The sequence below is a fragment of the Galeopterus variegatus genome, unplaced genomic scaffold, assembly GCF_000696425.1.
Source record: "Galeopterus variegatus unplaced genomic scaffold, G_variegatus-3.0.2 Scaffold450, whole genome shotgun sequence".
NCBI lineage: Eukaryota > Metazoa > Chordata > Mammalia > Dermoptera > Cynocephalidae > Galeopterus > Galeopterus variegatus.
The window spans coordinates 590511-610834 of NW_007726561.1; the positions used below are offsets into that span (position 1 = coordinate 590511).

A 20324-nucleotide genomic window follows, 5' to 3' on the forward strand; every position below is an offset into this window, starting at 1 on the left:
CCCTCCCCAGCCCCAGCTCCAGCCCCAGCCCCAGCCCCAGCCTCGCAATCTCGGCCCGCTCTGCGGTGGGGCCGCCCGCCTTCCTCCTTGTAACCAGCCCCTGACAGAACATCCGCAGGCCTGGGTCTCCGAGGGGGACTTCCTTACCCAGGGTCCCCAAGATCCCAGGCTGCGGCGCGCCTCAGCCCTTGGAACCCCCAGGTCCCAAGCCTCGCCGCGGCTTCCCCACTTGGAGGGTTCTCCCGGCTGCGGGGTGCAGACCCTTTCCAGCGCCTGGGCTGTCTCAGGACCTTTTCATTCTAAGGCAAAAGGCCAGTGGGCAAATGTGAAGGGAAAAGAAGCAAAGGAGAGAGAGGATGAGCGAGGTGGAGAGAAAATGGAGGTGCAAGGAGCTGTTGTCTCCTGGCTGCTGGGGCCCCTTGGCCTGGGCATAGAACCTTGAACAGTTCAGTGTCAGTTTAAATAACCCGTAATCTTTAGAAAATGGGCTGTCTGTATGCATGTCCCCAAGGCTGACTGAAACAATAACAGAGGGAGTAGCAGTAATCAGAGGTTCTAGCCGATGGATTTTATTGATGTCATAAAAGATAGACAACAGGTCCTCCAGTTGGCCGATGGTGAGGCTTTGAGGCTCAGGGTCTCAGACAGTGTTTTGAGTTCATGTTAGTACAAAACTTTTGCACCCTACCCATTTCCACTTTTCCTCTTCTCCTCTACACTTTTTTGAAATGCCCACCGAAACAAAAACAGGGTAGCTCTCTCAAAAAAGGTGCACTCAAGAAAGTGATGCTCATTTGGTTATGCATAAGGTTTGATTTGGCTAGAAATGATCCTACAAGATAGCCCCTGGTAACACACGTCATTGCAAGGAAGCATTGTCAGTCCCCAGGTGGTAATTCCATCCTAGTAAAAGAACTTGGATGTTCCTTCATGTTTTGATCAAAGAGGTTAGTGGGTGGCAAGAGGTTATCGTAATAGTGCGATTTATTGCAGAGCCATCTTTGTAAGACCTGCTTCCTACCTTTGCAGCACAGTGGCTTTGCATTAAATATAACAGGCTGGAACAAGCTTTCACCCTAACAGATTGCTGAAATAAAATGTGTGTTGATTATGAGCAAATCACAGGGAAAAGTAGGTCTGGACCTCATAATTTTAATATAGTTTGAGAAAACCTCATTGCAGTGCACTGAAATGTAAGTGTACGTGGAATAGACACCATCAGAAATGCAGTCCTGCTGCAGAAGTCCAGGCTCCTAGGAGCATGGCAGGCCATCAGTGAACTGCTTTTGAATGAAATACAGAGCAAACAGCTGGTTGACTAAAAGAATTTTAGACTGGGTTGTCCAAATATTTTCAATACCCCTTAGACAAATCTGATTATTAAACAAGTGGCATTTTGGTGGTTGGAAGGCATATAAGGGATATGGGATTGCTGGGAATTTGTTCATAGTTTAGAGGAGGGTTGTGGAGAAAAATTTCTTACTAGAGTAGGTGGGAGAAGTGGGGGATGCTCCATTTTCTCATGTCTGTTCAGTGGATTCTAGTCAATCCTCTACATTTCCTTAGGAAAAGAGTGTTAAGGAAAAGTTCAATTTTTTTCATTTTGATTTAATTTTAGTTAAAAACTAATTATTCATCCAGATATTTTGGCCACTGGAAATGAAAAATGTTAAATCTGAGTGAAATTTGATTGGAGAGTTTAATTGATTGGATATAGTTAAAAAATCTTTAAGTGGAGAAATCAGAATTCGGGAATGAAAAGAAAATTTGTTCTTATGTGTAAAGTTTGTTTGTGGGGTCTGAGTTCTTTGGCAAGAGGAGTGAAGAGGATAGGAATCAAAATTTGTGAGGAATGTCTGTTAAGTCAGAGTCTTATTATCTATCCTAGGTCCCTTATTCATCGCCTACAGGGGTCTAGAGGAAAGGTCCTCCCAGGGGAACTCAAGTGTTTAAAAGCGTGAGCTCAATTTCTGTAACTGTAAAGTGGTGCTAATAGTAATACACAGTAGCTATTATTGTTATTATTTTGTTCAAGATATAAACCTCTGCCTCCTGCCCTGGTCATTCTGTTGCCCTCCTTTTAAGCTTTACTATTCTGTGCCCTACCCCACTCTGCCCCATACAGCTGTGGTTGGCTCTATGAAAATCACAACTGATCAAGTATAGAGATGCTTGGAAATGTGTCCATGAGAGGTTCTGTCTCTGGATTGTGCGTGTAGAAGCTTGGGGCATATACCTAAGACACTGGGTTAGGATGTTTCAGTATGCTCATGTGAATTTGGTGTGTATTTGATATGAAACTGTGATGGATAGGCATATTGAAGAGGATCTCTGTGTGTATGGTGCTTTGAGAACTCTGCCTGTGTGCTGAAAGGAAAAGCCACCTTTTGGGGGAGGGAGATGAAGCTTACCAGGGCAACCCCATAGAACCCCTAGATTATGGACCCCACCAGCATGGTAGAGAATGCTATCGATTATTTATTAGGGGAAATGGGCCACTTATTCTTTTGTTGATGCCCTCAACCTGGAGCAGGATCCTAGCCAAAAATTCACACTTTAGGGCTACTGTGAAAGGCATGTGGGGCAGAGACACTGGTGAGAGGGGAACCACCTAAACTTCCAGATGAGCTGAGAATTCAGGATGAAGGGGACTGTGTAAGTCCTCTTTTGGAGTCTGTGGAAGAAATGAGAGCAGTTTTCTGCACCTGGTGAGAGATGGGTATGTTTGTCTTAACGTTCTGCTCTTGATAGCCTAACAAAGTAGGCATTCAGGAATTGGGGATGGATCCCTGGGTACCGAGGAGGTGACTGCATACATTGTTCCCTCTTTCCTCTTCCCTTGGGGTGGCCTCACCTTTTCTCCCTGGTCCCCTGGTCTAGAAACAGCTTCCACAGATTCGCTCAGAACCCACTTTCATGCCCACTTCCTCTTTCAGCCCTCCCTGCTCAAAGGGTGCATGCCACACCACGGGCACACATGTAGTTGTACACACACATACATACACACTTGCTCACAGCCCCAGCCCAGGGACTGAGGATTCAACCTTCTTTCACTGGGGTGGGGAGGGAAGGGCTTTCCAATCCGGATGTGGTTTCTGGCCCTTTAACTGGCTTGTGACTTTAATCAGCTACTATAAAGGGTTTTACAGTTAGTTTATGTAGAATGATGAGTGCTACCTCTTTCTGGAGTGGCATTTGGGATTGCTTGGGGCTCGTCAACTTTCCATTAGGTACTCTGAGGAAAAAAATGAGGGGAGACAGGAACTGGAATGGGGGCTGTTGGGTGGAGTAAACTTGTTAAGGATGTCTGTTCAGAGATAGAAATGTTTATTCTCCATCTTCCTTGAGGTCTCTAAGTTGCTTGGGAGGAGAAGTCTAACTGTAATAGAGACCAGTTGCTTTGGCAGGACTTGGAGATGGAGCCCTAAATTAAAGGGCACATAATTCTTCACAGAGAGACGTTGGCTGCTGGTGGCTGCAGCCAGTGTATTTCTGAGCAAGGACTAGATTGTACTAGGACGTTGGCTGGGGAGGCAGCAGGGTTCAGAAGATCTTCACTCTTGTTAAGTGTCTGTTCCAGAAACTTTTTACTTAATGTAAAAGAAAGGGAAATCTAGCTGACGGAGGTGATCTTATCTAGAGGAGTTTGTTCCCTATGTTTATTATCATTTCGGTGATTCCTGTCCTATTTTGGAATAGGGTAGAGTGAGTTCTGGGAGTAGGCAAGGGGTGGAACAGAATGATGTTCACAAACCTCTCATTATCTCTGTGAGATCATCTTTGTTTCATTTTCCTACCCTTGCCCATCTTGCTGGTCATCTAGATTGAGGAATTTCCTTTAAACTAGAAGAGGAATGCCATCTTGGCCCAGGCTTCTTTGCTGTCCTCTTGAAAAAAATCCCATGGTTAGCACCTAGCCTGAGGGTGTGTGTTGGAGGGGGCCTTGCCACTCAGTCATTGGCCATTAAAATTTAAAAAAAATTTTTTTTTTCTTTTATTTTTTGGGGGGGTGGCTGGCTGGTGCAGGAATCTGAACCCGTGACCTTGGCGTTAACCAGCACTATGCTCTTCCAAGTGAGCTAACCGGCCAGCCAAAAATTAAAAATGTTTACAACCAAAATCCATGTGAGAAAATATTTCACGGGCCGGCCCGTGGCTCACTCGGGAGAGTGCGGTGCTGATAGCACCAAGGCCACGGGTTCGGATCCCACATAGGGATGGCCGGTTTGCTCACTGGCTGAGCGTGGTGCTGACAACACCAAGCCAAGGGTTGAGTTCCCCTTACCGGTCATCTTTAAAAAAAAAAAAAAAGAAAAAGAAAATATTTCACAAGATGGCACTGACTTCTGTGATAGCTTCCATACTGCTGCAGAGATTGGTACCTTTAATCATGTGTTCGTTTCTTCATGCGTGCATGTGCCCATCCTCTTAAATTTATCTATTAGAAGCTGCTATTGCATGACATGCCCTTTGCTAGGTACTAGAAACACAACGAGGAACAAGTGAAAGAACTTGGATATATTAAAGGGGAGATGGAAGGAAATATAATTTATCAGATAATTTTTCTCTGGAAGCTTTTAGGTTTTTCTTATTAGTGGTATTTAAAAAAAAAATTGTTATTATTATTCTTTTAGTAGCTGGTTGGGACCAAAATTATTTTTAATTGAAAAATACATAAAAGGTAAATTTTGCCATCTTAACCATTTTTCAGTGTACAGTTCAGTGGTATTAAGACAATTCACATTGCTGTGCAAACATCATCCACATCTCCAGAACTCTTTTCTTTTCTTTTCTTTTTTTTTTTTCCTTTTTGTCTTTTTTCGTGACCGGCAACGGATCGCAACCCTCAGTGTCACGCCCGTACTGGACCGGCAACAGGATCGCAACCCTCGGTGTTGCGCCCGCACCTTGCTCAGCCAGTGAGCAGCCGATCTGTATGTGGGATCCGAACCCTCGGCGGGAGCGCCGCCACCACGCTCCCAAGCGGCGCACTGTAGCAGTGCGCCACCAGGCCGGCCCTCCAGAACTCTTTTCATCTTGCAAAACTGAAACTCTGTACCCATTAAACAATAAGTCGCCATTCCCCATCCCACCCTGGCCATTTTTTTCTTTCTTTTTTTGGGGTGGCTGGCTGGTATGGGGATCTGAACCTTTGACCTTAGGTCAGCACCACATTTTTCCCAAGTGACTCCTCTGGCCATTTTCAATGAGAGGTATTGCTGGGATTCAAAAAATGGCCATTTTTAAAAACCATTGCCAATTTTGCTTTTTCCCACATGGTGGTTACCTCTTCATCTTAAAGAAAATGAGAGCTTTTGCCTGACCCCTTTCCTGCATTAAATATTAGGGTTATTTATCGGATTTTTATTTAGCATTATTGTGTCTTCTTTTCAGCTTGGGGAAGGGGACATAGGGGTTGAGAGATGGGAGGGAGGAAGGTGCAAGACAGAGTCCCTGTCCTGTAGTGTGTTCACTTTAGAGTCAGGAAAATCTGGGTGACAGCACAAAGGCCAAGAGATTAGGTCCCAAAATAGGAGGCACTCTCATCAACAGAGGAGGGGGGAGGCTTGGAGCTAAGCTGGGTTTTGGAGGATAGACAGAAAAACAGAAGTGGATTAAGGAGAGCCTTGTCATCCCTCCGACAAGGAGATGTCACTCATTGGGGAGAAGTTACGGAAATGAGGCTCTCAGGTGGGGGGGGGGGCAGATACCTCTGTTTACCTCTCTTACATGCTCTGAGCACTCTGTGGGGTGATGAAGGTCAAAGGGTGAGTTCCTTCTACAATTATAGGGAGTATTATTGAGTATCTACTCAGAGCTCGGCACTGCTACTTCACTGAACCCTCATAAGAACACTGGCTATTATCTTCATCCTACAGAAGCAACTGAAGCTCTGAGTGATTAAAGTATCTTAGCCCAAGGTCTTTCCTTCAGTAAGTAGTAGTGCTGGGCATTTCTATCTCCAAGGCTGAGCTCTCTTAGAAGATGGGACAGAAGATCGATCCCCTACCACTCAGAGAGGTTGCATCTTTTCTTGAGCTTTTTGGGGGTGCATAAAGTTAGCAAATAAAAACATGCTCAACATGAATTTCTCCCTGCTCTGAGCTTCCTTCCTGCCCAGGCGTTTCATACCTACTTTGCACTGTATTTTTCTCTCAACTTTGGGATTTTCAGGCCAACTTGAGTGGTTGAAGAAAATTGAGACAGATGGGTCCAAACCTTCTCCCCTTGAATGGGCGGCTAAGGTGTGAAATGAGAAGTCTGCTGTTGGAATGAAATAACCCACAGAGGGAGCTGAGCAAAGTGGAGAAAAGAGCTGAGTGGGGTTAGAATTCAGGTGTATTAGTCCTTTTCCGAGATGTGTAAGCTGTGGTATCTGGGGTATCTCTTTTCCTGGGTTCTCTGTTCCCCATCTCCAGAAATAAGCTGGATAAATATTTTGAGTTCTACGAGGCTCGATCCTCTGACACTTGTGGAAAGGCAGCAGGGCTGAAGCTTTTGGCTGATTTTTTTCCCTTCTTTTGTTTGGGTTCAACCCAGGGGAAAATGGGAGCTTGGGGGGAAGGGCAGGGATTGAGACGCTTCCCCTCCCCACTCCTCCCTGCAGGAAGGGACAAAGAGTTGACCTTTGTTACATGCCTACAGAATCATAATTCATAGTTTATACATGGTAGTTTCTAAGGAGCAAGAACCCAGTTACCTTTTTTTTCCTGGCAAGTCGGAGCAGGCCGCACAATGTAGTGGTACTTGCTGGCCAGTGTCACCTTGGGCTAGTCACTTGACCTCTCTGAGCCAGTTTTCTAACTTGTAGAATAAAGTAATAGTATTTTCAGTCTCCTATGGTTGGTGAGAGGCCCAAGGCAGCCTCTTGTGGTTGTTCCAGGTTGATAGGAGCACGCGGGTGTAAAGAAGCACTTTACTTTGTAAACTCCAAATACTATGCAAAGGTGAGTTATTAATAAGATCATTAGGGCTGGCCTGTTGCTCAGTTGGTTATAGAGCGGTGTTGTAACACCAAGGTCAAGGGTTCGAATGCACTAACAGCCAGACGCCAGAAAAATAAAATAAAAATATCATTAGTTGATGACACCCCAAAAGGACTGATAATTAAGGCCATTCTCACCCCCAAATAAATGCTGTACTCTGCATGGGGGCGAGTACGACCCTGAGAGGAGAGGCTTCTTTCCTCTCCCGGCCTGGACGTTTCCTAAGTTCCGTGCCCCACCTCACCCCAGCGCACTCCCAGGCCCCAGTTCCTGCGCTCTCGGTGGGAGGCCTCCCCAGCCCGGTCCTGCCTCCTCCCGCAGCCCAGCCGAGGTCTCTAAGGAATGCCGCCTCCAGGGCCATTTTCTCCCCTCCAGCTTCTGCGGCCCCACTTCCAGCCTCTTCCCGGCTCCCTACCCCCATCCAGTTCCCACTTAAATGCTTGCAGGCCTGCGTGCAGGCGGGAAGCCCCCTCCCCCACAGGACCACCTCAGTCACAGCCCTGACCACAGGGAGGTCGGGTCTGGATTTACTAAAGGACCCCGAGGGGGAGCCTGCCCCTCGCTGGCTGCCTTGCTCGCCGATGGGGTCGGGTTTCGGCCTGTGGCTCTAGAGAGAGACAAAGGGCAAAGTCCTGGTCCCACCCCCACCCAGCAGCCCCCGGCACGGTCCCCTCCCCCTCCGGGCCCTGCGCGGGTAGTTGAGGGCCTGAGGGGCCCCGCAGGACAAGCTTGGAGTCAGTCGGGGTACCGAGGGGGCTTTGGCCGCAGAACTTTCTAGACTGTGCCGAGCCCTGCCGCAGAGGGGGCTGGAGGGCATCCCCTGTCCCCCTGCTAGGGCTCTGCGGCCACAGCCCACCCAGAGGCTGGGGTGGGAGGGTGAGCGCTCAGCTTTCCCTGGGTTAGGTGAGGGGCTGGGGGAAGGGGCCGCCCCCGTGGGGCACAGGCCTGGCGACGCCAGCGCGGCCCCTCAGCTGCTCGGCTCTTCTCAATTGCCCGTTCATGAAGACTCCCTCCTCCCCCAGCTGCTGCGAGCCCTCCCCCAGCCTCAGCTGCTGCCGCCCTTCCCAGCACCTCTCTTTCTCCCCGGGTGCCCGACTGCTCCCGCTTTCCACCCCTCCACAGTGAGAGGCTGTGTTCGCGCCTGGGTCCTCTCGGCTGTTAAGAGATCTGCTCCCTCCTCCTGGCCCCGGATGAGCAAGAACCATCTTGGAAAGGTGCTGTCAGTCCTCCTGGCCAGAAGTCCCTGGGTTACCCCAAGCTAGGCACAACTCGGGAAGGGCATCCCTGTCAGAGGAGAGCTGTCCTGAATAACAGCGCCCAGCTAGGAAGAAACACACACCCAGCGTCCTGAAGTCTCCCACCACCAACAGGTCTTTGCTGGCCACTGGAGTGGGGGAGACCACGAGTCCCTCCAGGGATACAACACAGGGCTCCTCTCGACTAATAGGATAAATTAAATTATTATTTTTTTAATGTATACTGGGATACCTTCTCATCCGTACACAGGGGACCCTAATAAGAATTCCAAGAATCACTCTGATTCCCATAGGGTCTTTTTCACAGTGCAGTGTTGTGGGTCGCAGAAGACTGGTTCCTTTTGAGGCTAATCTGGTTTCCTTTTCCTTGCCTCTGAGAGCTTCACCTCAAAATCCTTGCCAGTAGGGCGATCCGAACCCTTGACCTTGGTGTTATCAGCACCACAGACTCCCAAGTGAGGTAACAGGCCAGCCCTCAAAAGCTTGATCTGGGCTCTCTAAGCTTGCTGTTCCTCCTGGGGAGAGACTCCCATCTTTATTTCTGAGGCATACCCCATGGTGCCTCCCATTGAGCTGCAGCTCCATCCTCAGCCCATTCTCTGGACCCCTGAGTGCTAGACCTTTTGGCTTTTAAGCTTTCTGGAGAGATGCTGACATCTCCACTGGGGGGCTGAGAACTAAACCAGCATCTGCTGGTGCTGGAGATGGTTTTTCCACCCCCCTTCCCTCTGTCAGAATTTATTAACCTTCCCTACCCCGAGGGAAGATCCCAGGAGCACTTCCCACTGCCAGCCAGAAGATGTGAGCAGTGTCCCTGATGGTTAATTTCTCTCCCGCTACCATCTTTGCCTCCACCAGGCTGCACTGCTCACATTGGGTCATTTCTTTTCCATTTGTCCCCACACCTCCATATCTTCACCCCCAGATTCTCGTTCCTTCACCTGCCACTGTACAGCTACATGTGGCTGGCTCCCCTCCAGGAGCCACTCTAAGGTCAAAGAGCAAGATTCTAGGGACAGAGGGAAAGGTGGGGGCAGGGGGTGGCAGTTGGCCCAGGCAGACTTGGAATTTGTCTGGAAAGAGGTCGTCTGTCCCAGAGCTTCTGTTTTGGCTTCCCCTGGTACTACCCAGATAAGCAAGAAAAAAACCTGGGGGCTCTCTTGTCAAACTGTTTATTTCTGAGATGAGCAACTTGAACAAAGTATTCATCACTGAGGTTTGCTTGTGCTAGCACCTTACACCCAGGCCACCCCTTGGCTTCCTTTCCTACCTAGACCTAGATGACGATTTGCAAGATAGGAACTTTTGGTAGCTACCCTTTTATTCTGCTAACAAATCTCTCTGACAGCCATCCAGCCGTGTTATAGGGTACTTAGCTCTTCTGCAAGTTAAATCCTGTGCCCAAATTAGAGCCGCATGCAGTAAAAGCCAGTTGGCACGCACTTAGCCATACAGAATATGGGCATCTTTCCTGCTCCTGACGTTGGGGCTATACAAGCTTCTACTGTATTAATACTTGTTTTATTCAGAGAGAAAGCAGAGCAGTTTGAAATGAGCACAAATCAGTTGAGGAGGAAGACTGAGTTCTAGGCTTACCTCCTTGTTGGGAAGTCTTTTCCTTTTCTGAGCCTCAGTTTTTTCATCTGTGAAATGAGGGTGACTCTTTAGGATTCTCCCAAGCTTGAGTGGCTGGCTTACCACTCTCCTTCCTGCTTCAGTGTATGAATCTTATTTTTTTTTTTCTTCAAAAGATGACTGGTAAGGGGATCTTAACCCTTGACTTGGTGTTGTCAGCACCACGCTCTCCCAAGTGAGCTAACCGGCCATCCCTATATAGGATCCGAACCCGTGGTCTTGGTGTTATCAGCACCACACTCTCCCGAGTGAGCCACGGGCTGGCCCTGATGAGTCTTATTTTTTTTTTCCAACTGGAACTTCTTGGTGACAGTTTATGGTGTGTGTGTGTGTGTGTGTGTGTGTGTGCGTGCGTGTGTGTGTGTGCAGGTGCACACACATGCACATGCTCATGTGTCTGTGGTCATGTAAGAAGCTGAGAGATCCCTTCCTCTCCCCTGATTTCAGGGAGGCTAGGAGTGTGATATTAAGCACAGGTAGAAGAGTGCTCCAATGGAGAGGGAATAAGGGTTCAGCCCAGAGGAGCTCCCGGAGACATTCTTTTCCTTCCTGACTGTCCCCAATGTTAATGCAGGAGTTGAGGCACGTGTGGACAGTGTGTGCGTGTGCCACACATTTTTTTTTTAAAGATGACCAGTAAGGGGATCTTAACCCTTGACTTGATGTTGTCAGCACCACGCTCTCCCAAGTGAGCTAACTGGCCATCCCTATATAGGGATCCGAACCTGTGGCCTTGGTGTTATCAGCACCACACTCTCCCAAGTGAGCCACGAGCCGGCCCTCACACATTTTTTTTTTTCTGTCAGCTGGCTGGTATGGGGCTCTGAACCCTTGACTTCGGTGTTATAACACCACATTCTAACCAATTGAACTAACCAGTCAGCCCCACACACATTTGAAAGACCATGTGTGCAGGGTCACAGGTGCATTCCTGTGGAGTCCCTGCCTTCCAGTCCCCCCACACTCTGGCTTTCTTCTTGGTGGTGGAATCTGCTCTGCCTGGTCCCACACCTCTCAGTAGGTCAATGTTTTCCGGCCCTACCCCTGCCTGCCAGCCACCCGATGGCCCACCCGCCTGCTTGCCTGCCTGTCTGGCTGCCCTGCCTCTGGATCAACCTGGCACAGAGCCCTGGGCATTGGGCCAGCTCCTCCTCCCCTCTCCGGCCCCGCCCCCTTTCTCAGCTACTGCCATGCCTGAAGCGTGCCAGGTCCGCCCCCTAAAGAAGTGTTCCTGAACAATTTTTTTTCCGCCACCTCTCCACCCTGTAGGGATAAGGAGGCGGGTGAGGAAGAAGACCTAAATCAGTGGTGGAAAAGGCAGAGGTTGGCACTTCAGGGCAGCTTCCATCAGGGAGAAACAAACTGGGACCTTTGGGAGGGTGCTTTTATTCCAATGTCAGCCACATGAAACCCTCTTGTTGAAGAGTCAGCAGAGTTGCCCACTTCTGAAGGGGTCCAGTGGACAGCCTTCCTTCTCGTCCATTCCCTTCTCTCACCCCAAACCAAACAAAGTGCTGGGCTCTCACCTCCACAAGAGCAGGAACCATGACTGTTTTCTTCATCACTCTGTGCTCAGCACGGTACTACCATGTCTAGCGCTGTCCAATAGAAATGCAGTGTGACTCAGGTTGGTTTGAGAGCAGCCTGTAACACCAAGAGTTCAGATCCCCGTAGCGACCAACCACAAAAAAAAAAAAAAGAAAGAAAAGAAAAAGAAAGAAAGAAAAAATGCAATGTGAGCCACATATGCAAGTTTTGATTGTACAATAGTGACATTAAAAAAGAAACAGGTGAAATTAATTTTAAGTATATATTTAACTTATTAAAAGATTTATCATTTCAACGTGCAATCAGTATAAATAACTATTAATGAGATGTTTTATCTTTTTTGGCAGGGAATTACTAAAGTCTTAGGTATCCAGTGCATATTTTATTTTACACTTACAGCCCATCCCAAAATTCAGATGCTAAGTTTTCATTGGAAATACTTGGTCTGTATTGAGATTTCATAAAATTTACATTTGAAAAAGTTAAATTATATAAATGCTTAAAATTAAATAAAATAAGGCCGAGCCCGTGGCGCACTCGGGAGAGTGCAGCGCTGGGAGCCCAGCAGCGCTCCTGCCGAAGGTTCGGATCCTATATGGGGATGGCCGGTCACCGCTCACTGGCTGAGCGCGGTGCGGCCGGTCTCAAAAAAGACAATAAATAAATTAAATAAAATAAAAAATTCAGCTCCTCAGTTGCACTGGCCCCATTGCAAGTGCTCTATATGTGATTAGAGGCAACCGTAGCGGCCAGTGCTGGCCCAGCACATAGTAGCTGCCAAGATAATATCTTTGGAAAGAATGGCTCCAGCAGCTGGATTTGTTCCAGAAATCTTGAGGAAAGTCACTGTAGCCAGCTTCTTGACCACTGATTAAAAATCAGTACCTGTTAGGTTAACTGAGCATGGTGTGTTTTTGCGGGTTTGACATGTCTTTTTTGCTCACTCTTTTTTCCCAGCATCCAGCTATAACCCCAATCCCAGTCTCCAGTCTAGCTTCATTTTCTAATTGCCTCGGGCTAGTTCCTTCTCTACATTTTGAGATGCCTGTAGGCTTGACTGAAAATTTGGACATCATTAGGATGTGTAGATGGTTTGAGGGTAGGGTGGGGTGGGGTGGGGTGTGTCTTAACTTTGGGCTTATGGATAGATTCCAAAGTCTTCATTAACCCCTGAAATTTTGAAATAGTGTGCAAATTGTTTGCACTTTTCTGGTGGAGAATGTTCTTTTTTTTTTTTTTTTTCTTTTTTTTTTTTTTTCTTTTTTTTTTTTTTTCTTTTTTTTTTTTTTTCTTTTTTTTTTTTTTTCTTTTTTTTTTTTTTTCTTTTTTTTTTTTTTTCTTTTTTTTTTTTTTTCTTTTTTTTTTTTTTTCTTTTTTTTTTTTTTTCTTTTTTTTTTTTTTTCTTTTTTTTTTTTTTTCTTTTTTTTTTTTTTTCTTTTTTTTTTTTTTTCTTTTTTTTTTTTTTTCTTTTTTTTTTTTTTTCTTTTTTTTTTTTTTTCTTTTTTTTTTTTTTTCTTTTTTTTTTTTTTTCTTTTTTTTTTTTTTTCTTTTTTTTTTTTTTTCTTTTTTTTTTTTTTTCCTTTTTGTCTTTTTTCGTGTCCGGCAACGGATCGCAACCCTCAGTGTCATGCCCGTACCGGACCGGGACCGGCAACGGGATCGCAACCCTCGGTGTTGCTCCCACGCCTCGCTCAGCCAGTGAGCGGGAAGCAGTCTGTATGTGGGATCCGAACCCTTGGCGGGAGCGCCTGCCGCGCTTCCCAAGCGGCGCACTGTAGCAGTGTGCCACCGGGCCGGCCCCGAGAATGTTCTTACCTTTCATCATATTCATAATGGGAACTGAACCTCATAAAAAAAAAAGTTACGAACCAGTTATTCAGACCATTAGGGCACAGAAAATCCCTCTAATTAAGATAGTGTTCCCCTATAGGTAGACCTGGTTGATCCCCGTCTGGAGACACAAAACCCTGTAAAATGGACTAATCTTACTCCTCGTTTCCCAGATGTGAGAAACTGAGGTCCAGAGAGTTGAAGACTTGACTTGCCCAAGACCACACATTGAGCCAGAAGCATGGCCAGGGGGAGGGGTGGAGGTGAAGGATCTAATCTGAAGATCCCAGCTTAATCCTACTTCTCTGCTGGAGATGAAAGTCCAGGCTTGACTCATGACAGGGCCTTGGGGGGATTGGGGCCCCAAGCTTGACAACATTCCAAAACCTGCTGCTGCCCCCTCCTCCCTACCTTCCATTGGCTTGCTCCACCCTGGTTGAAAGGAACTCCTCATTTGAGGGAGGGGTGAGGCCATCAACGTCATTGAAGAGGGCACCCTCCCCTCTGAGTATGGGTGCGGAAAGAGGAAGGAGCAGGTTTGCAGAGGATTAGAAAAATTTCCTCTCTAGCAGCAGTTTTCAGCCCTCCACCCCTCTGCTCCCAGGATGCGCTCTGTCCTACAGGGAGGCCTCATTCTGAGAGTCCCTTCCTGGTCATCTGCTTCTTCCTGCACTGGACCCCAAGCCCACATCTCCTTCCTGACCCCAGCAAGCTCCTTGTCAGGTTCTGGATTCTTGGTAATAAAACACTGATAGGAAAACTTCATTAGTTTAAAGTTGTTTCCTTTAATTTGGAATCTTTGACTTCTGAACTAGGTGGGCTAGAATTACCTGTCTTTTGTTTTTGTTTCAATTTTTTTATTATGGAAAGAAATATAAACATATAAAAGCAAGAGGATAAGGTAATAAATCTCCCACGTACCGCCCATCACCTAGTTTAAACAATTACCAACTCTGATCCAATCTGTTTCTATTTTTCTCAACCCTGATTTTTTTTTTTTTTTTTTTGTCTTTTTCGTGACCGGTAAGGGGGTCGCAACCCTTGGTGTGGTGTCGCCCGCACCGCGCTCAGCCAGTGAGCGCACCGGCCAGTCCTATATAATAGGATCCTAACCCGTGGCGGGAGATTCACTGCGCTCCCAGTGCCGCACTCTCCCGAGTGCGCCACGGGGCCGGCCCTCAACCCTGATTATTTTGAAGCAAATAATAGACATGTCATTTTACCTGTAAATATTTCAGTATGTATTTCTAAAATATAACTTTACAAATCACAATATTCTTTTAAAAGATTAATAATTTTTTTTTTTTTTTTTTGGTGGCTGGCCAGTACAGGGATTGAACCCTGGACCTTGGTGTTTTCCGCACATTTTAACCAGCTGAGCTAACTGGCCAGCATCTAACAATAATTTCTTTCTTTTCCTCTTTTTTTTTTTTTAAAAAAAAAAGATGACTGGTAAGAGGATCTTAACCCTTGACTCAGTGTTGTCAGAGTCACGCTCTCCCAAGTGAGCTAACCGGCCATCCCTATATAGGGATCCTAACCCATGCCCCCAAGTGAGCCACAGGCTGGCCCTTAACGATAATTTCTTAATGTCAAATACCTAGTCAGTGTTCATTATGCCATAGAATCACTTTTCAACTAACTGTGGAAACAAGCAGCTGGAAGAAGTTGGTAGCTTGAAGAATTATAAGTGGGATATTCTGACTTATTGGAGAGCAGCACCAACACAGCAGGCCCACTGTTCACCACCATGTTGTGCGAACTCTTAAACTTTTTTGTCTTCAAGCGTAAAATGACTGAACTTTGGCAAAGGCTTTGTGTCTTTTTATGCCGTCGAAAAAGCAGCACAGGACAGTGCAAAAAGCCTGGAATCCAACAGGCTTTGGGTTCAGATCCTGGCTTTGGCCCCTGGTGTGTGAGTTGGTTGGACGAGATGCTCAGTCTCTCCTTCTGAGGGCCCAGCCGACTAATACCACCTTCATGGGTAGTGGGAGGAGAGTGTGAGATGATAAATCTCAGAGGCTGGCATCTGGTAAGCACTCCTCAAGTGTTACTTCTCTTCATTTAAAGTTAATTGTGACCTGTTTCTCTTTCCCTGCAGTCTGAGTCAGTGACAGTGCTCTGAACTCTTTAGTGTGAAAGGATGAGAGACCTTCCACCCCAGGGGGAGCACACAACCTTGCCCCCTTCCTGGGCCCAGCTCCATGTGCTGTCTGAATCTCTTACATCCCACTTGGCCCCTTAATACTGTTGCAAGGATGCTCTCTTCCTCTGTCCTCTCCTGAATCTCCCCAGGTTTCCAAAGAATGGTCCGTGAAGTCCCTGTGGCCCCTCATGCCCCCTGCTTGGCCCGGTGGCATTCGAGAGGTGGGTCAGAGGTGGGTCTTCTGTAATTGCTATGTATCTGCTGAGCTACCTGCAGGGCCTGATAACTGCTCTCTGTCAGGGCAGGCAGAGAGCACCAGAAGCCACCTTGTGTCAGCGCCCAGGGAAATGATGAGGCTGATGCAGCCATTGCCCTTATTGTTGGCAGCTTCATTCTTTCAGTCAACAGGTTTATCAGCTACAGGAGGGTGGGGGAGTTAATGAACCTCTAGGAGTTCTCTCTCCTCTTCTGAACAATGGATGTTGGTTTAGTCACTCCAGGCACGTAGAAGTGCTCACCCTGTTACCTGTAGGGCAAAGGCCCTGCTCAGCGCTGGTGGAAGCTGGTCTACTGGTGTACTGGAGTGGGTCCCAGGACCGGACCATAACCCGTTAGTTGGGGAGGTGGATAGGTGGGGTGGGATTCTAGGCAGTGGTATTTTCCTTGCAGGAGACTGTACATATTTTAACAACTGTTACCATCATGCTAAGCAGCTCAGGGTCAGGCCCACCTGCCTGCCTCTTACCATGCTGGTCTGGATGTCTGCAGCTTCCTGGGGACTGGGACATGGACTGAGCACTTACTACATGTAGGGTATCCTGCTTCATTCACACCTTCTCCTTTAAGACCTCACAAGAGCTTTAGCAGTTTTCCACTGGAGGAAACTAAGTGAGCAGTTAAGGTGCTCTGCGCTTCCACCTGGATGCCCCAGGCCCTCAGCACACTGCCCAGACCAGCCCACAGTGGGCCTTCTGGAAATGTTTGTGGAATGAATGAGTTACCCAAGGGATCCCAGGGGAGGGAATACGCGTTACAACGGGTTACAGTGCTCAGCAGTGTCCCACGTGCTTTGGGCCTGAAAGAAGTTAGGTAGCACCATCCTTAATAGAAACCAGGCCAGGGGCTTAAAAGACAGAGGTTCTTCCTGGCCCGGATTCTTCCATATCTTCCCTGTTGTGTTTTAATCAGGGTTAGGGGCTTTGCTGAAAGGAGACCTGGAGGAGGTTCCCAGGGTGGGGTGTGTGCCCTAGAGGGGTGGGTGGGTCTCTCTGCTGGTTGAGGGTGGGGGAGGGCTGCCAGGATGTCTTTTTTTTCATTGGTTGGGTGGCCTTGCCCTTCTCCCCCTCCCTCTCCTGGAACATTCCAGACATTCCAGACAATCTGCCTGCCATTGCTTTCAGGATATGGATTAACATCCCAGCAGAGATTTGATTTCACCACTGCTACCCTTCCCCCTCTCCCACCCCTCCCTGAAAAGAAAGCCCCCCAAAAGGAAGTTTGAAGTAAGTGGGAATTTTTGACCTTTGACCTTAGATTATATACTAAGGGACCATCTTGAAAGAGCGCACTTCAAACTGGGCTCCTGCACCGGGGTTGCTTTAGACTCTTATTGGTGTGAACTCCCTGGCAGGCAGCCCCGCCTCCCTGCTTACTTGAGGGAGGTCCTGGGCATGGGCGGCCTCTGTTACTGGTGTTAAAGCCAGGTTGGTGTTCTCAGTCTTCCAATGGTGCCAGCCTTTCTTTCCCAGTTCTCCAGCAGTTTGTTGTGAGGGTTCCTGCATTTTTCACTCTCTCCATTTGGTCACCAAATTAAGGGTAGTTGTTGGGCTCCTTCTTGGCCAATGAATTGAATCACAGGAAGGTGTCCTGGTGGGATCTGAGGACCTGCAACTAGATTTGCTTCTGGTCCTGCTCTAACCGGCCCTCCTTAGGTCGAATTCATGAACCAACCAAAGCAGAGAGCCACAGACAGAGATCCTCTTCAACACTTATCCCTCTTCCCCCACATCATTTCACTCCAGGAAGAGATTTCCTTAACATATATCATGGTTAAAGACTCTCCACACTCAGAATTGTAGAACTACAATGGATCTTAGAGACCCTTCATTTCCATTTTTCAGCTGGAGATGCTTGAGGTCACAGGTGTGGAGTGAGTGAGCAGGCGCAGGATGGCCAAGGCTGGCGCATTCACAGTTAGAGCTTGGCGTCCCTTCCGCCTGGTCCCTTGTGTTTTCAGCACCCACTTCCCCCAGCTTGGCAAGAGCTGACCTCGTCCTCATTGCATGTCAGGTAGGGGGCATACTAAGGCCTGAAGCTTGAGTGGCTTAGGCAGAGGAACACCCAACCAGGGGCAGTTGAAGGGCTGCCACTGGACTTTGATGCCTTCTCCAGTTTTCTTTGAAGCATTAGAATTTTGTTGGACCTCATTCTGGAACCAAGAGTTTGTGATCAATGATATACAAAGACAGAAATGACAATTGACCAACACGTCAATTTAATTTAAATGTCTTAAGCCCAGGGATTAGGGCATTGATTTGGGTGGTGAGCAATTGCCCTGGGAGTTAACCCTGAACCTGAAACCCTTCCTCGGGGAAAATTACATTTTTAAGAGGCATTTGAAAGATGGGAAGGAGAAAATGTAGTTTACTGGGAGGGGGAAGGTGTGGGTGTGTTAATCACTCCCACCTTAGTATTCACAGATGCATCTGTTGTTGCACTCGAAGTACTTGTTCTAAGCCTTTTGCTAAACTCTGTATAAATATTATCTAACTTTACCTACCATGCTGTGAATAGGTATTATCCCTGTTTTACAAAGGAGGAAACTAGGCCTCAAAGAAGTTAAATAATCTTTTCAAAATCAGTGCTAGTAAGTGGAGAATAGGTTTGAATCCATATGTGCCAAAGGTTTAACCATCCTGAACTATTATTTTTCTTAGATTCTAAGCCTTTGGTGTTGATGAACCGAAGGTAGGGAGATAGAAATTGGGACAAAGATTAGAAATGGCAAGGTCACAGGGCATCCAGAGCTTTCTCTAACTCTGTTTCTTCTTTAATTTCAGGAGTCGGAAAATTCAGATCCGAAATATTCCACCTCAGCTCCGATGGGAAGTAAGTGTTTGGGGGAAACTCTCAATGGGTTGGGGTAGTAGAGGCTGGAAAGTAAGTCTGAATCAGTCTGAGTTGGCCGAAATGACTGGGGAGCTCTCCTGCAACCCCACTGTGGTCTGGGGCCAGGCCAGGCTGGGGATGTCCGCCCCCCTAGCTCTGCGTTTGGTTGGGTGTCTCATATTTAACCCAGGACTCCACCTTTAGGGGTGTCCTAATGGTGAGAGGCATTAAGGAGGTGAGAAGCGTGTTCTCTGAGCCCTGAACTTAGTGATGGCAGAAGTTGATTTAGGGACCCAGGTGTCCCAGGTCTGCTTCCAAAAAAGTCCTTAATGCAGAGTTTGAGCACATTCCTGCAAAGACACCCCACCCTAACTGGTGTTGCCATCTGCATTAGTGCCCTAGAAAGGACAAACTGAAGGTAGTAATGCTTAGTCCCCACCTATTGCTCTTCCAATGCCCCAGTGCTTTTGGGTGAGGGATGTCCAGTGGCTGCTTCATGACAGTCCTGGGATGCTCAGTACCCTTCCTTCTCCATGCTCCTAGGTACTGGACAGCCTGCTGGCCCAGTATGGCACAGTAGAGAACTGTGAGCAAGGTAAGAGTGGGTGGAGGCAGTGGGGTGGGGGTGAGGAGTGGGTGTTGGAGTTTGGGGAATCTGCTTTGCTTCACTTTTCATTATTCTATCTACCTGGAAGACCAAAAGAAGAAAGATAGACAGAATGTGGTATAGAGGGGAATGCACTGAACTGGGGAGTTGGCCCAAGCTCTTATCTCTGGAACTGGTTTCTGTTCTGCTTAGTGTGAGGCTTGAACAAATCCACTCCTTCCCAACACGAGTCCCTAGACTCTTAGTGATCAGCCAAGGCAGAAGTAGGTGTCCTAAGTTTTTAGAAAATAGTTCAAGAATGAAAATTATGCATTTAGTCTTAGTAAGTCTGCAGCCCTGTTACTTTAAAAGCTTCACGTTTCCTGTTTTTGACTGGAATAATGAGCTGGTTGTCTCTTTCTTTTTAGCTCTGATTGGCACCTACATATATCTTTAGCCAATTAAAAAAAAAGCAGAAAATTTATAAAATTTAATATAGTTTGATGGGCAGGTAAAATCTTTGAAGAGTGAGCCCACAGAAAGAAAAATAATAAGGAATTCTAGTTCATAAAAAGTTTGCTATGATTTTTGAGTTTCTCCATTACTAGGATTATAAGCTCTTTTCAGAGGCAATATGGAGTGGTTTTGGTTGGACAAAGCAGTCTTTAGGTAAACAAGATACTAATTTAGATTTGGAGATCTTCAAGAAATATGTCCATAATCACTTTGAGATTTAAACATTTATCTCCCAGTTCTTTGTGGAAAGGGGCAAACTATAAGTGATTATAAATGATTAAACTCTTTGCCCAACAGTAAAATGCTGAATCTATCAAACAGGTTCTATCCTGTTCTAATCCCACTTGCCTTTTTATCATAAATGCCAGGACACAGTTGCACTCACCGATAACCATTGCCCAGTGCTGCTCGTAGCTTAGACTAATGAATAAGTTCCTCCTCCACAAACAGGGTGAGACTGAGCAGTGGTTGGGAGCAAGCACATGTGGAGCTTCCCTGGGAACTGCAGCAGGAGTCAACACTTAGTTTAAATATATCCAAAGCCCACCAGGGAGCTGTAACACACTGTATCTGGAAGGGTATCTGCTACCTGGAGAGAACAGTATGGAAAATGTTTGATTTTGTTGTACAATACAGAAAGTCCTCGAGTCTGCTCAAGTGTCACTTTCTTTTTTTTTTTTTTTTTTTTTTTTTTTTTTTTTTTTTTTTTGTCC

The 20324-nt window shown here is 46.9% G+C and overlaps 1 protein-coding gene across 2 annotated transcripts in view; it reads left to right on the plus strand.

Moving 5' to 3' along the window:
• IGF2BP1 (insulin-like growth factor 2 mRNA binding protein 1) overlaps positions 1-20324 on the plus strand; it is a 40837-nt gene that overhangs the window by 6938 nt on the left and 13575 nt on the right. For both annotated transcript variants that reach the window (XM_008568897.1, XM_008568898.1), the window contains exons 3-4: positions 18461-18509; positions 19053-19104. In XM_008568897.1, the coding sequence (XP_008567119.1) occupies positions 18461-18509; positions 19053-19104 (101 nt within the window). The remainder of the gene's footprint in view (positions 1-18460; positions 18510-19052; positions 19105-20324) is intronic.